The sequence below is a fragment of the Saccharomycopsis crataegensis genome (genome assembly GCF_037102585.1).
Source record: "Saccharomycopsis crataegensis DNA, jcf7180000000082, whole genome shotgun sequence".
Classification (NCBI taxonomy): domain Eukaryota; kingdom Fungi; phylum Ascomycota; class Saccharomycetes; order Ascoideales; family Saccharomycopsidaceae; genus Saccharomycopsis; species Saccharomycopsis crataegensis.
Window position 1 is genome coordinate 75,693 of NW_027043827.1, and position 17,201 is coordinate 92,893.

Sequence of the window (17,201 nt, forward strand, 5' to 3'; positions counted from 1 at the left end):
CGGTTTTATAGAAAGTAGCACAGAATTATGGAAAAAATGAGTATAATTTGTTTAAACTGAGTAGCTTAGAGGCTTATAGAGCCAGTCACATAAAAAAAGAAAGGAATTAATATGAATTTTATATACTGTTGGTATGAATAATTAAAGTGCAATAGTATGAACTATTTTTCTTAGATGGTCTGAATAAATCCCGCTGCGGTGGTACGAAAAATACCGGGGGTCGGTATGAATTATTTTTTGCCACTGGTATGAACATTTCCGGTGGGTGGTACGAATAAAAAATGAAAACACTGTACTACAGCTAATCACTTCTACAGTTTTGTAAAGTCAGTGATCCAGCAAATAGAAAATAACGAGGAGCTCAAAGGTATGAAATATTTGATCCTTGATAATGCTGCCATTCATAAACGACGTGATCTTCAGTTACTAGTGGCACTGAGTGGCTTGGAACTTGTGTTTTTACCTCCTTATTCTCCAGGGTTGAATGCTATAGAAGAATTCTGGTCAGTGTGTAAGAGTAAAGTCAAAAGATCAAACTTGAGCAAGAAGGAGCAATTAACTCCAAGGGTGAAAGAAGCCACAGAAAATATTTCCCTTGATAGTTACAAGGGATTCTGCAGACATGCTTCTAGACATATTGATCTCTGTTTACAACAGCAGCTCTTTTGAAAACAAATACCAAAGATGAAGAAAAAAAATTAGAAAACAAAATACAGAAAACAAACCAAAAAAAAAAGTAAAAACTATAAAAAAAATTACATAAAGACGCAACAAAGCTCCAAAACAAATTAATGAAAATTTAAAATTTTAAGGAAGGACGAAACCACACCAAAATTTGGTTATGAGCCTTTGAAATGGTAAATGAGTATTGCAAAGGGGCTTTATTGGGTGTGCGGGTCCCCTGTAACATGTTTAATAATATCAAAGATAAAATATTAATGAAAGCTTAAGAATTTTATGCATTTAGTATGAATTTTGTATTCTGTTGGTATGAATAATTAAAGTGCAATAGTATGAACTATTTTTCTTAGATGGTCTGAATAAATCCCGCTGCGGTGGTACGAAAAATACCGGGGGTCGGTATGAATTATTTTTTGCCACTGGTATGAACATTTCCGGTGGTTGGTACGAATAAAAAATGAAAACACTGTAACTGGCTTTGGCTAATCAATATCTACAACCCATCTGCTGATTACCAAAAACAAATCCTCCTTCAAAATCAACTCTCCATCACCCTCCAAACCCAGCTTACCACTCTCAGAGCGAGAAGCAACAATAAGACCATCAACATTATTCTCGGAGGTGACTTTAATAATTTTGTCAATTCAAGAGACTCTGCTAACTTCCGTTCTCGCGAACAAAGATCGTCCGAGTCGCTTAAAAAGCTAATCAAAACTTTCAAGCTAGCAGATATCTATGAACATCCAAAATTGCACCAGATTAAAAAGAATTGGACTAACCAATCCACCACGGAAGAAAGTAGTCGCAGAATAGATCGTTTTTATATCAGTCAGTCCATGATCTCCGACAAAAACAGATTTCATATTCAAATGTCCCAACAAAACTATCTAAAGTCTTCTTCAACTCACGATTCTATTATTCTTGAAATCAACACTCAACCTCATGCAATGACTTACATCCCCCAACATAATATCATTAAAAATCATATTATTCAATGGCTTCTGAAGATCAAGTTTCCACCCACTGTGAACTCTACTTCAGACCTCATTTCCGAGATTCGCTTGAAGCTGAATTTTTTGACGATGGTACACAAGAAAATAACAGAAAATACTGATGAACCAAATTATTATGACCACATAAAAACTAGGTTCCACCAACACTCCAGACCGCGCCCAATCAAAGCCCTCAAAGCTTCAGATGGCGCTTTATTGACATCACAGCAAGACATGCTTCTAGAAGTAACCAATTACTATCAAAAACTCTACGATGGATCTCGTGGTTCAAAGAGCTCGGAAAAAATAGAAAGGTTCATCAACGCCTCCTTGGGAGATCAGTTATCACTAACCAACACTGAATCCAACAACTTGAACAAACCAATCACCATGACAGAATTGGAATATGCCGTTACTGAATCCAATACTCAATCCGCCCCCGGGGTAGATGGTATACCATACGGCGTTTATAAGTCTCTCTTTCCTCAGATAAAACACATTCTTCTAAAAGAATTTAACCAAATTCTTTCTTCAGGGGAAATTCCATTCAACTATCGAACCATAAAATTCACTCTCATACCAAAACCAAACAAAGTTGTTCAAAAAGTGGAGAATTACAGGCCCATAGCATTAATCAACACAAATTTGAAACTCTTTTCCAGCATCATCAACGCCCGTTTGCTCCCGTTCTTGCAAAAAATTATCGGCCCAAATCAAGTTGGTTTCATACCTGAAAGATCCTCCTTCTCTAATATAACAATTTTCGGTGACTTGCTTTCCAGTTTAATATCCCCACAAGACAAGCCACATGTCAATCATTCTACTAACCACCGAATCATGCTTGCTGACTTTGAAAAGGCTTTTGACCAGATTTCCCATCTATACCTTAAAATATTACTTCGAAAACTCAATTTTGGAAAAATGACGGAAACTATTCACGCTATCCTTACCAAAGCCCTCGGAACCATTTGCCTAAATAACATTACAGGCCCTTCTTTCCCATTAAGAAACGGAACCCTTCAGGGCAACCCACTTTCACCAACAATTTTCGCGTTAGCCCTTGAACCTTTTCTAAGAGCCATCCAAAGATTAAATAAAGGATTCAGTTACAACCATAAGATCCAACCAAACATCATCCCCAGAGTCAAATACCTTGCCTATGCAGATGATGTTACCTTATTCTTGAGAGATCATAATGACTTCAAAAACACTATGAAGATAATTCAGGCGTTCGAACAAGTCAGTGGTTCTAAATTAAACAAAAGCAAATCCAGATTAATTGTTCCATGCGATCAAATACCATTCCAGTCCGACTTCCAAATAGATATTGCTGACAATAATTATGAAATCCAATATCTAGGCGTTAAAATTGGGAACTCGTGTCAAACCTGGCCTAATACTCTCCAAAAAGACATCAGCACCAAATATTACATGACCAACATGAGTTCACTACCAATATCAAGTCAAATAGTCGGATATAACACATATATCTTGTCTAAGCTATATTACCACGAGATTCATGCACCTATGCTTCCAGACCAAATAGATTTGCTAGAACAATCCATCAAAAACCAGGTGAACAAAAAACTGAAAATCTCCATGGACACTTTAAAAACAAGCCCATTGAAAGGAGGATATGGCATGGTGGATATCAAAAGCCAATTGAGCTACCGCAAGGCAAAAATCTTTCAACAACTCTTTCTCCAATCTTTAAACCCATATTGCCAGTTACTCCGATTCAAGCTCCAACTAGCAATAAACATGATCATCAAACAAAATCTATCCGAGGAAGAGCAGTCGATACAAGGATATATAAAAACCCAATACTGGTGGCGGTTAATATTGGGTGACCAGATCAATATCAAGAATAAGAGAGACAGCAGGTCCATACTCAACCAGGTTATGTTGAGTTGACAATCCAAAGTCATATATTGGGTTTTGTACAGATGGCTCAACGGTTAACACGGGTATCAATGTGTTGAATAGATCCCGGGTTCGAGTCTCGGATAAGACGGTTTATTTACCATGGCTGAGCAATATATAATCTGCATGTGATTATGACTCAGCCTAATAATTAGTCATTATGCATATGATTAATCATCTAGAATGTTCTAGATGGATGTATGATTACAAATCATATATATTGGTCTTATTATAAATATGGGGCCTCTCCCCATAGTTTGAGTTTATATTTTGTTATTTAAATAGTTAGTTAGTTAAGAAGAATAAGAATAATAACAAGGATAGTTTGATAGTATTTGTTATTGGTAATGACTACTGTAACTAGGGTTACAAAACTTCAACAATTTGCTCCAAGAACTTGTTCTTTTTCTTTGGTCCAAGAAGCATATGCTGGTTGTTGGCAAGCCAGTTCTGGTCCTTAAGCACCGCTTTATGTTTTTTGTGTTCTTCTTTAACCAAAGTTTCCCGCTTCCATAGTGATCCTTTCAAATCATAAGTTCTATGGATTTCCTTGTTGGCAGGAAATAAGTTGTTCATCACGATAAAGTAAATTTTCCGTTTTTGAAACACAATACACGATAAAGTAAATTTTCCGTTTTTGAAACACAATACACGATTATTGATCCTAATAAGGGAGTCTTTGTGTGAACATTTGTTTGTTTGCTTTTTTTTGTTTTTGTTTTTGTTTTTTTTGGTGATGTTTTTTTTTTTACACTTATTAATTTGCAGGGTTATATTTTATTATTAACCCTCAACATTTCAAAAAAAAAATTTCACACCAATTAAAAGTTCCGCAACCATAAAAAACTCCCCCAACCCACCACCCAGCACCATCACTAGTTCCCGATTCATTGATTGTGTGTGTGTGTGTGTGTGCGTTTTTCTTTTTTTTGGTTTTGGACATTCGATAATCATCAACATTTAATCATTTTATTTTGGAAAAAAAAAAAAAATAATAATAATAATAATAATAACAATGTCAATGCGGTCCCATTATGACCCTATTCATGATACCAATGGCGAGCAGCCTCGGCCTCAGCAGACCAGGGTGAACATTTCTAGTCTTTTAGCGGAGAATAATCCATCGTTGGAACCCCTGGAGCCCGTGGAAATATATAACCACGAGAGCGACCTGACAATCGATACCGATGAAGAACAGATGAATGACCAAGCTGATGTGTCGACAATGAGCCAACAACACACATTTATCACCGAGAATCCAGGTCCATCCAACAATAATTCTTCTGATGATAATAATTCGAAACAACAACAACAACAACAACAACAACAACAACAACAACAACAACAAGCACCACCACCACCACCAGCAGGAACTTTCTCGTCGACCACCCTGACCCCTACAAAACTCCCATCGGTGAAGATCCCTATCGATGGGATGATCAATGCCCCAAAATTACCAAGCCCATTAAAGAAATCAATGAATGCCGATCCTTTTGCATCGCCAATTGCTACAGGTGGTGGCAATAGTGATATCAATCATCATCATAATAATAATATTAATATTAATATTAATACCGTTGCTGGTGATTCTTCTACCATCACCGATGCCAATGGATCATTTGTTAATTCTTTCCAGAATACTGGGGCTAATAAACGGACGAACCAAACATTGCTTATCAGTGCCAAGCTGTTCCATATTAAAAAAAAGGATGGTCAACCTTTATGGCGTGAGGATATCCAATACGATTTCCTAAGTGAAGTCTTTCATAACGATGTGGTGGCATTCACCAGCCCAGTCCTTCTGGTGGGGTTCAGAAAGTCAATTTTGCCGATTTGTACATCAGTACCATGGCTTATTCTAATAAGACCTCCAAAGTTTTAAGAGAACGGCTATTAACTGATAAGACCATGTCAATTCCAGTATGTATGGTTTCGTTATTGGTGAATGTTGGGAGAATGAACACCACTGTGAATTTTGTTCCGGAAATGAAATCACAATTACGAACTTTCCATTCGATCCCGTCGCTTCAACAAGGGAAAAGCCACGATAATAAAATCTTGCAAGATTCTCCTCGATTGAAAAGTATTTTGAAATCGTGGTCCGAAGCTAAGAAACACCCGACAAAGTTCGAAGAGTTGTTCAACCAACCGCTAGTTCCCGATACCAAATTCCCGAAAACTAACGTCATCAATTTGATTTTCATGTTGTGTTGTTATGAGCATTTAATTTTCCAACATTTTGACCCCGTCAATCTTGAAAATGGCACCAGTAGGAACTTTGTTTCCGAATCCCCGTCGTTTTTAGGTGAAGATTTGACCAAGCCCCATTCAATTGTTTGTTTTTAAACTTTAAGACCACTCCAAAATCTCGAGCCCAACGGTTTTTGTGGTTATTGTACAATTACTTGGAAACCAATTTGATAAAAGAAGAAATTTTGAACAACCCGTTCAAAGATCCCGAGAATCCGTTGCTGATTCCCGCGTTGGTGCCAATTCCTGACGGAATGAACTTCGATATCGATACTCCCCAAGAAGTAGAATACGCCAAGACCATGGAAAAAGTGCGGATGAATTTCTTGAAAACCGACGGTAATCCGGATTTGATGGAAAATGGCAACAAATCAGAGAAATCAAAGGATGATGGAGGATCAGAAAAGCCAAAGAAGGGTGGGCGAGCCGTGAGGAACTCAGGGAAATCCGCCAAAGCTGCGGGAAATAATGGTAATAATAATAATAATACTAATAATAATAAGAAAGTTGGTGATTCTAAAAATAATACTGCGAAACCCAAACCCGACGATATTCACAAGGAGATTTTCAAGAATAATAAGGCAAGAAGCAAGTTCCAACGTCATTATAATGGTAATATCATGTATCTGACGCATTCTATCCTTAACGATGAATTGATAGAAGAAGAGGATGCGAAGTTCGATGGTGATGGGAAAATTGTTTCACGAGAGGTGGGGAATCGTAAAAAAAGATATAATGGAGATTTTGGGGAGTTCGCCACTACTTGTCTTAAGATGTTTAAAGCAGGAAAGAACTATCATGAAGCACATTACCTTGAACAGGCAAAGAATGGTGAGAATGAAGTTAAGGTTGAACTCAAGTTGGGTGAAGATGGTACGACAATTAGTGGATTTTCGATTGATATTTGAGGTATTTGTTGGGGATGTATATTTTTATTTAAGTGTGTTTGTATATTAGTTTTATATATATATATATATATATATTTCATTGGTAAGTATTGATTAATTGAAAATTAATAGATAATTAATGGTTTAGGTGATGTAGTTTGTAAAGTTGATTTACACATAATGAGATCAAAAACAACAATCTATAATACAATCTTCATTTAATACTATACAAAAAAAAGACAAAAAAAAAAAAATGTGAACAAATAAGAATAATAATCAACAATTCAAGAAATGCTTGCCCATTTTTTAGACGTCCAAGCTACTGACCAACGATATATTATCACCTTTCAAAAGGATTCTCCCCAATGGTGTGCGCTTACTGGTGTCTTTGGTATCGATTTCAATAGCTTCTCCAACAACGATATTCATGAACTCATCAAACCCGCATATTTTACCCTGGATACGCGAATGGTTTTGTTCGTATAACCAGATCTGTACTGTTGATTCTTGTTGGTAAAGTTTGAATAAAAGGTTCACTGGGGGAACCATCTATAGAATAGAAATAGGTTAGTAACGATAATTTTGACTTTCTCTTTTTTCCTCCTCCTCCTTTTTTTTTTTTTTTTTTTTTGTAAAGGGGGGAAATAATTGTGAACAATATGACGTACCACTTTCTGTTGGACCGCGGACATTATGGGGGGTTGATTATTTATTATACAAATGATATATTATGATATGTTATGGTATTTTATTACTATGGGGCTAACAATTTTTTTTTTTTTAATCTTTTTGGCAAGACAAAGTGCTAAGCGCAGGATACTTTTTTTGACAACCACCGGTGTTGTAGTTTTGTAACTCTAGTTACAAAAGACATTGATAACAATAATATTCAATAATATTTATTCCCTTGTTATACTTGTTTTTCTTGTTAACTATCTAAATTATATAAAGGACAAACTCAGACTTAGGGGGGCATGGCCCATATTTATATTAATCTCAATGGGTTCTAGAAGGTTCCATAAGCTCTAGAAGGTTCCATAAGTTCTAGAAGGTTCCATAAGTTCTAGAAGGTTCCATAAGTTCTAGAAGGTTCCATAAGTTCTAGAAGGTTCCATGAACAATGACTAACCACATAACTTTGGATTGCCAACTCAACACCCTCTCTCAATTCAAAGTCTCCATACCACAGAGCCTTCTCAACTCCAAGAATTGAGGGGCAGCAAGACCTTTTGTAAACATATCAGCAATCATAACACCAGTGCTCAAGTACTCCAAATTGATAGAGCCAGATCCAATGTGGTCCCTGATAAAGTGAGTCCTGATGTCAATGTGTTTGGTGCGATGATGGAAAGCTGGATGCTTTGCCATCTCAATACACCCTTGGTTATCATCAAACATCCTCACTGGACCAGTATTGATCCCAAATTCCTTGAACACTTGCATTAGCCATAATGCTTCTTTCACACCTTCGCTGAGAGACATATATTCTGCTTCAGCTGTAGAAAGAGCAACCGTTGCTTGTTTCTTGGACCTCCATGTTATTGCACCATTGGCATACTTGAACACAAACCCAGTAGTAGACTTTCTGTCTGACTTATCTCCAGCCCAGTCAGCATCACAGTATCCAAGAAGCTCACCGTTATCATTTTTGCCAGCCTCATATCTTATTCCCAAATCTTTGGTTCCTTTCAAGTATCTTAAAACTCTCTTTGCTGCCTTATAATGCACCTCCTTTGGTTCCTTGAGGTATCTGGATAGAACACCGACGATATAGCTGATATCGCTTCTAACAGTATTAGCAGCAAACAATAATTTTCCAACCAAAGATCTGTAAGCTGTGGCATCACAATCCTCAGCACTGTTGTCCACCAAGGTGAGCTCCTGACCAGCAATAGTAGGCGTCTTATCTGGGTTGCAATTCTCCATTCCAAATTCCTTTAACATAGAGCCAATATAGTCTTTCAAGCTCATGTTAATACCTCCATCATCTTGCGAGATATTGATACCCAAAAATTTCCTGACTATTACCAAGTCCTTCATCTTGAAGACATTCATCAATTCACTTTTCACTTTCCTGATGGCAAAATCTGAGGTACCAGTTATCAATAAATCATCAACGTAAAGCGCAACCATCACAAAAGACTTTTCGGATTTCCTTGAATATAGACAATATTCAGCACCGTTTCTGACAAAACCAAGCGACGACAAAACACTGTGGATTCTTTCATTCCACACCAAGGGAGCCTGTTTCAAACCATACAAGCTTTTCTTCAATCTCAAGACACTGGTTTCCCTTCCTTTAACCACATACCCTTCTGGTTGAGTCATGTATAATTCTTCCTGAAGAGATCCGTTGAGGAATGCAGTTTTCACATCCATCTGATGAACTGCCATTCCATTCTTAGCTGCAATACTCAACATCAACCTGATAGATTCATAACGCACCACAGGTGAGAATGTCTCATTGTAGTCAATACCTTTCACCTGTGTGAATCCTCGAGCAACAAGTCTTCCCTTGAAGACTCCGTTATCTTTCTTTGCAAAGACCCAACGACATGTAATTGGCTTTCTTCCTTTCGGCAACTCGACCAATTCATAAGTGGAATTCTCCTTGTGAGCCGCAATTTCTTCGTCACAAGCGCGCTTCCATTCTGCACTTTCGTTGCTCTTCATGGCTTCCTTATAATTTCCAGGAACATCCCTTCCACCAGCCAAAGCAGCAGCTTCACCAGCCATAAAACAAGAGGCAACATAATTCACAGGTTTGTACTCTAACAACTTGCCTTCGGCATCATCATTCAGTTCTGATTCCTCATCACAATCACTTGGCTGTTCAACATGTGGCTCAATTTCCGAAACCACCAAGTTGTCATTGCTACTACCATTAGGAACAAAAGAAGTAAGCTCTTTTGAGCTACTGTCGTTTCTGTATTTCTTCCTTTGTGGTTTCTCAATAGCAATTTCCCTCTCTGAATCTGAACTGAATGTATCAGATTCTTGTTCAACTTCTGCCAAGATCCCAAATGGATTTCTTTTAATCAAACCTGTACTTTTCTTGGGTCTAGAACCCGATGATCTTTTCCTTTTTGTAGCAGTAACCAACTTGAACTCTTCTGAAACCATCCTTGATGGGATTAACTCTCCAGTGGCATCCTCATCATCGTCTATGATTCTCATTTCCACGTCTTTGCCTGAGGAAACAGTGGACTCTCTTTCTGAATCATCCAAATCGGAAACCATTCGTTCATCATCAACCGAGATCTCACTTGCAACATCCTCTAAGTCTGGATCACTTATAACAGGGCCTGGTGCAACGCCACCAGCAAAACCCATACCACCAGAGCTGCTTACCTTAGCAATCTCGGTATCCACATCAGTGACTCGCTTCACATCCTGATAGTAATATCTTGACTCATCAAATCTGACCTGAGTCGCCACAATAATCTTGTTGGCAGCAGGATCAAAAATTCTGTACGCACAGTGATCTCTATCATACCCGAGCATCACTCCAACCTTGGCGGTAGCATCAAATTTCCCATTTCTCAAACTGTTTGGTATAACCACATATGCAAGGGAACCAAAGCAGCGAAGATGGTCAAGGCCCGGCTTGTATCCATACCAACGACCATATGGTGTGTGGAAATTAATAACGCGGGATGGCGTCCTGTTAATCAAATAAACAGCCGTGCGGACACCTTCAGACCAAAACTGAACCGGCATAGAAGCCCCAATAATTAAAGACCTAGTTTTGTCTTGAATTGTCCGATGCATTCTTTCAGCAACACCATTTTGATAACTATGGTGTGGCACAGTCAACTCATGGGCAATACCTTTGCTTCTCATGAAATCATGCAACTTTCCTGTAACAAATTCACCACCATTATCAGTGCGGATAGTTCCCACGGTAAACTCTTTTCCCTGAGACTTGAACATTGTTTCGGTGTATGTAATAAACTCAATAATCCTGTCAGCACACTCTGACTTGTTTTTCAAACACTTGACCTCCACAAACTTGGAATACCCGTCGACAATAGTGAGAAAATATTTGCTCGAATCAATAGACCCATAATTGATTGGGCCACACACGTCCATATGCAACAATTGTAAAGGCTGTTGTGGTTTAGCACCCTTGCCGCTCTTTGGTCTTCTGGTAACCCCTTTACTTGTCAAGCAGCTTTCACATAACTGCACAGAATCTTCACTGTAAAGTTTACCTTTCACCAAATGAAACATCAGATTGAACTTGTTCATAATATTCATACTGGGATGGCCTAATCTCTGGTGCCACAACCCGCTCTTATCAACACTGTTAAATGCCACACCATCGACACTGGTGTGCAAAGCATAAAGATCACTCATAACTGGATCTTTAACAGCAACCACTTTCTTTTCAGGGTACATTTTCACCTTGTTTCCTTCAAATAATAATCTTGCACCATTCAGAGTAGCCTTGGAAACAGAAATCAAATTGGCCTTTGACCCTGGAACATAATAAGCATCCTTGATTTCGATACTGGTGTTATCACGTAACTTAAACACCGCAGACCCGATACCTTGAACCTCGAGAGAACTACCATCAATACCTGAGATCTCACCAGAAAAGGGACCAATGGTTTTAAACATCTTTCTGTCATTCAAAATATGTTGCGAGGCACCAGAGTCAAAGTACACTCTGGAGACCCTACCATGCATTCCCATAAATGCATACCAAGATGGTGATGGATTCTTCAGATCACCACCCATTCTCTCCTTTCTAGGAGCCTTGCAATCCTTCTTGAAATGACCGGGTTTTCCACAATTGAAGCACTTGTACTGTTTCTTAAAAGCAAACACAGGTTCCAAACCCTCAACACTGGTGGAACCAACCGATTTATCTCCAATGATTTCTCTTGTCAAATCTTGGACAAGCCCAATATCAACATTTCCAATAGTCCTGCCATTTCTAGACTCATACGCAGTCATGACTTCCCTGGAAAGAGTTGCATTAAACCCGGCTTTCTGACCCAAGCTCAAAAACAACGCACACAACACAGTGTTTCCGTCTAATTTGCCAACAGTATTCTTGAAATGATTGAAGGCATCAATGAAATTCTCAACGTTTCCGTTGCTAGATTTCAACCACTTAGCGTCAATTAAATCTGAGATAATACCAACAGCATTTGTAACAGTCAATGTACCATAAGCATCCTTGAGAAACATAAACAAGTTTCTACCAGTACCATCAAATTCGGAAGCCTTAGTCAAAGCAGCGCCTGAGATGCTGTTGAAAATGGCTGTTGAAATAATCTCATCCATAGTAACAATCAATTGGGCAACTTCATTAGCAGTTTCCAGCCCGTCGGTTCCGGTTTCGCCATTGATCAAGTAAGCATGTAAACCAAGACCTTTCATCTTCATCTTAACACTGATCAAAGTAAACCAATCATAAAAGTTCCCGGAGCCCTTCAACTTCTCATCAGCAGCGAACGAAGTGAGAGCATTTGAACTCATAACCTGTTGTAGTTTTGTAACTCTAGTTACAAAAGACATTGATAACAATAATATTCAATAATATTTATTCCCTTGTTATACTTGTTTTACTTGTTAACTATCTAAATTATATAAAGGACAAACTCAGACTATGGGGGGCATGGCCCATATTTATATTAATCTCAATGGGCTCTAGAAGGTTCCATAAGCTCTAGAAGGTTCCATAAGTTCTAGAAGGTTCCATAAGTTCTAGAAGGTTCCATAAGTTCTAGAAGGTTCCATGAACAATGACTAACCACATAACTTTGGATTGCCAACTCAACACGCCATTACTTCAACACCCGATCATATCTTGAACCCCTCAAAGAAACCAAAGAGCAAAAAAGTCTGGATAACAAAAGAGATTCGAGCCTTATGTCCTAAACCTAACGACCCTGATGCCAAAAAGAAAATGAAACATTATAATGGCGTCTGCCGTAAGGCCAAGAACAAATACCTTTGCGACACCTTATATAAGGGTCTCAAAGGCAGATCTTTATGGGACTATCTCCGAAGATCTAACCCCAGGAATCACACCACTCCATCTATCATGCCGGAAAAAAGCACTGCCGAAGGCTCCCAAGCCCTCCTCAACAAATTCTTCCGGTCACACTCTCAAACCACCTCAACTCCATTATCATCCAACTGCACGTTTCGACAGAAAGACTTCCCACACGTCACTTCAACCGAATTCCAAGCCCAATTGGAAAAGATCAAGCCTCATGTAGCCCTGGGTCCAGACGGTATCACAGTGGATATTCTCAAGGCTGCTGGACAAGTGAAGCCTTTCTCAAAGTTACTCAGGAAAAAAATTAATCGCTCTTTGGAATTTGGATTCTTCCCTTCCTCCTGGAAGAACACCATCACCATTCCCATCCAAAAACCCAACAAAAAAGACCTCAACGACCCAGCCTCATATAGACCAATCCCTTATTAATCTTTTGTCCAAATTTGTCGAGTCTATCATTCATGACAGAGTCCAAAAATGGTCTACCCAACACCATTTGATACCAGATAACCAGTTCTGCTCTTATGGCACAGGATGTATTGATTCGCTAATGTATATGGGCTCTTGTTGTAGTTTTGTAACTCTAGTTACAAAAGACATTGATAATAATATTCAATAATATTTATTCCCTTGTTATACTTGTTCTAGACTACATCTGATTAGTAATAGCAAACGTAACTTAGCAAGTCAGGAGCAAGGAGCAATAATCTGGATAATGACGTAAGGAGCTTCTATTAGTCGGGAAGGAAGAATTATATATATTAAAGGATGTTTACATCTTTAAAATATCTCACACTAGTAAATTAGTCAGGAGAGAAGAGCAATTAATTAACAGTGACTTAACAGACCCGAAAGAATATTATTATTGTAATGAGTTCAACTAATGATTCCAATGATCCTGTCAGTGCTAATGCACTGAACACTTCAACTACTCAGTCTGATGTGGCTTCTACTGCTAATAAAGAAGCGAGTGTCCCTAGCTCAGCTAGCAGCTCCCAACATCTTTGGATCCCTGGTATGCACACCGCAGTTATGTTATTTAATATGACATAAACTGAAAAAAAATAGCACCACTAGGTTTCGATCCTAGGACATTTGGGTTATGAGCCCAATGCGCTTCCACTGCGCCATGGCGCTGAACGTTTTTTTTTGTTATATTATCGGATCATGGTTGAGTTGAGTCCTGGTTACCAAAAAAAAAAAAATTAGTTAAGAACTTGATTTTATCATGAGAACCACTAGAAATAGTAATAAAGCTACTCCAAACTACTCCACCGACCCTACTAATGATCCCCCAATCATTGAAACTCCGGTTTCTTTGGGCTCTTCATTGGATGTTGGCGCAACATCTGAAACCCCGATCCCGATAGCAAACATAAACAAACAAGCTAAAGATCAAGATTCCGATGAAGAAATTACTGATGCAGCCGACAATACTATTAATAGTACTGTTGAAACCTTTTTAACTGCTTCAGAAGATCCTGAAGCGGACCAAAACATGGATTCCAACGCCATTTCTACCCCAACTACCTCTCCAGCAATTAATGTTTCTTCAGTTGATTGCGATCGCAATTCTCATGCAGCATGTGACACTGACATTGACATGCATAATCCTGTTATTCCAACCCAAGCCGTTATTTCTACTGATTTTATTAATGAAAACTCCGAAAACCAAAAAAAAATCGAAAATTCTCAAAACCCAAAAAAAAATTCTGTTTCTGTTCCTTCTGTTTCTGTTCCTTCTGTTCCTGTTCCCTCTGTCTCATCTTCTACTGTCGCCTCTCCAACTACGGCCTCCAATCCGGTGGCTCCAGCTGTCAATGTGACAAGACCAATCCAAACCTATGCTCAAGCCACCGCTGGAGACAAGCGCACACCTCGAGCCACTACAAACACCAATGATCCATCCTTCCAAAACGTGTTGATGAAATTTGAAAGAACTTTCAAATGGGCAAGTCACATCAAAATCCTTGACTTTAAGCACCGCGACGTATTGGAATATGCCATAAGCGAGAAACGCAAATCAGGAAAATTGTTCTCCACCTCCAATCCTGCTATTATTAAATCCAAAGAAAAACGCGAGGAACTCGTCAAGATCATGGAAATTGAAGATTTCTTCCAAAACTACACCAGTTTTAATATGACAAACGAATTCAACAGATTAAGAAACTCTAGAATCAGCTTGGAGAACTACTTGGAATTTATCATGAGCCAACAGCATCTTAAGGATATCTTAATCTACTTTAAGATCCCAAAAGATATCTTTACAGAGTTTCCTCTTGAAAAACACTTGGAATCCATCAAAAACGGACTCACTAAGTTATCCAAAGAACTTGATACTATTACACAGTCATCCAACGAACCAGATAAGGATTTGATCATAATCAGGGAAAACTTAAAAGGGGCCCTCAACCACTTGGTTATTTTTAATAAGAAGATCTGCCTTAACTCAAACTTCATCCCAAACCCTCAGGATACAGGCTCTGATATCTTCAAGAAGGACAGAAATCTTTTAATTGAATATCTTAACATCCACCTTAAAGTTACAGTTGGAAATTATACCTACACGCCAGGGTCTTTGTTAAACACAATGAATAAGGAATCCCATTTAATTGAGATTGAAATGAATTCCGAGTTTACTGAATTTAATCGGGGAAAACTTCTTGACCATGTCTTAAATGAATCCGGAATTGATCCATCATCCTTCTTTCCAATCAACACCGTTCACTTTACGGAAGAAGCTAGCAAAGCTGCCAGTATTGCCACTTATGGTTATATTGAAATTGACTCAGGAAAATCCCTTCCATTCTTCAATGACAAAAATTTCCGCTCCAGAGTCATCACGAAATGCGTCCACTGCACTGCATGTGGTGTTGAGTTGGCAATCCAAAGTTATGTGGTTAGTCATTGTTCATGAAACCTTCTAGAACTTATGGAACCTTCTAGAGCTTATGGAACCTTCTAGAACCCATTGAGATTAATATAAATATGGGCCATGCCCCCCATAGTCTGAGTTTGTCCTTTATATAATTTAGATAGTTAACAAGTAAAACAAGTATAACAAGGGAATAAATATTATTGAATATTATTGTTATCAATGTCTTTTGTAACGAGAGTTACAAAACTACAACATGTGGTTCCCGTGAACACACTCGTTTTGACTGCAAGACTTCATCTTGTGCCATTTGCAAGAAATTATCCCATAGGGCAAAAGATTGTTATTTCAAAAAGCAACAAAGAGCACCAATTGTGAATCCGGAAGATCCAGAAAAACACTCTCCGAAACAAAATTCTGGAAAAGCAGTCAAACCAAACCACAATTTAAACTATGGTTTTTGTTGAAGTTTTGTAACCCTAGTTACAGTAGTCATTACCAATAACAAATACTATCAAACTATCCTTGTTATTATTCTTATTCTTCTTAACTAACTAACTATTTAAATAACAAAATATAAACTCAAACTATGGGGAGAGGCCCCATATTTATAATAAGACCAATATATATGATTTGTAATCATACATCCATCTAGAACATTCTAGATGATTAATCATATGCACAATGACTAATTATTAGGCTGAGTCATAATCACATGCAGATTATATATTGCTCAGCCATGGTAAATAAACCGTCTTATCCGAGACTCGAACCCAGGATCTATTCAACACATTGATACCCGTGTTAACCGTTGAGCCATCTGTACAAAACCCAATATATGACTTTGGATTGTCAACTCAACAGAGCCATCTGTACAAAACCCAATATATGACTTTGGATTGTCAACTCAACACCCTCTCTCAATTCAAAGTCACCATACCACAAAGCTTTCTTAGCTCTATGAATTGAGGAGCAGCAAGACCTTTAGTGAACATGTCAGCAACCATGATTCCAGTATTAAGGTATTGCAAATCAATTGTCCCAGATCCAATGTGATCCCTGATGAAATGAGTCCTGATATCAATATGTTTGGTACGGTGATGGAAAGCTGGATGTTTGGCCATTTCAATACACCCCTGGTTATCATCATAAATTGTTGTAGTTTTGTAACTCTAGTTACAAAAGACATTGATAACAATAATATTCAATAATATTTATTCCCTTGTTATACTTGTTTTACTTGTTAACTATCTAAATTATATAAAGGACAAACTCAGACTATGGGGGCATGGCCCATATTTATATTAATCTCAATGGGCTCTAGAAGGTTCCATAAGCTCTAGAAGGTTCCATGGAATTCTAGAAGGTTCCATGAGTTCTAGAATGTTCCATGGAATTCTAGAAGGTTCCATGAGTTCTAGAATGTTCCATGGAATTCTAGAAGGTTCCATGAACAATGACTAACCACATAACTTTGGATTGCCAACTCAACACCCTCTCTCAATTCAAAGTCTCCATACCACAGAGCCTTCTCAACTCCAAGAATTGAGGGGCAGCAAGACCTTTCGTAAACATAT

The 17,201-nt window shown here is 38.2% G+C and overlaps 4 protein-coding genes across 4 annotated transcripts; 3 read left to right on the forward strand and 1 right to left on the reverse strand. All coding sequences in view use genetic code 12, as the record gives it.

The window, feature by feature from the left end:
- Window positions 1-4,611: 4,611 nt before the first annotated feature.
- DASC09_028800 (uncharacterized protein) lies at window positions 4,612-5,478 on the forward strand (the record flags this gene model as incomplete). The annotated part of the gene is made up of 1 exon (XM_064996483.1): window positions 4,612-5,478. The coding sequence occupies one exon, from the start codon at window positions 4,612-4,614 to the stop codon at window positions 5,476-5,478; it is 867 nt and encodes a 288-aa protein (XP_064852555.1).
- Window positions 5,479-5,504: 26 nt separating this feature from the next.
- DASC09_028810 (uncharacterized protein) lies at window positions 5,505-6,754 on the forward strand (the record flags this gene model as incomplete). The annotated part of the gene is made up of 2 exons (XM_064996484.1): window positions 5,505-5,930; window positions 5,951-6,754. 2 exons carry the CDS (start codon window positions 5,505-5,507, stop codon window positions 6,752-6,754), a joined length of 1,230 nt encoding a protein of 409 aa, XP_064852556.1.
- Window positions 6,755-7,039: 285 nt separating this feature from the next.
- DASC09_028820 (small nuclear ribonucleoprotein E) lies at window positions 7,040-7,425 on the reverse strand (the record flags this gene model as incomplete). Its single annotated transcript, XM_064996485.1, has 2 exons — window positions 7,040-7,282; window positions 7,402-7,425. 2 exons carry the CDS (start codon window positions 7,423-7,425, stop codon window positions 7,040-7,042), a joined length of 267 nt encoding a protein of 88 aa, XP_064852557.1.
- A 6,822-nt stretch (window positions 7,426-14,247) lies between these two features.
- Window positions 14,248-16,002, forward strand: DASC09_028830 (uncharacterized protein; the record flags this gene model as incomplete). The annotated part of the gene is made up of 2 exons (XM_064996486.1): window positions 14,248-15,520; window positions 15,956-16,002. The coding sequence occupies 2 exons, from the start codon at window positions 14,248-14,250 to the stop codon at window positions 16,000-16,002; spliced, it is 1,320 nt and encodes a 439-aa protein (XP_064852558.1).
- Between the last annotated feature and the right edge of the window lie 1,199 nt (window positions 16,003-17,201).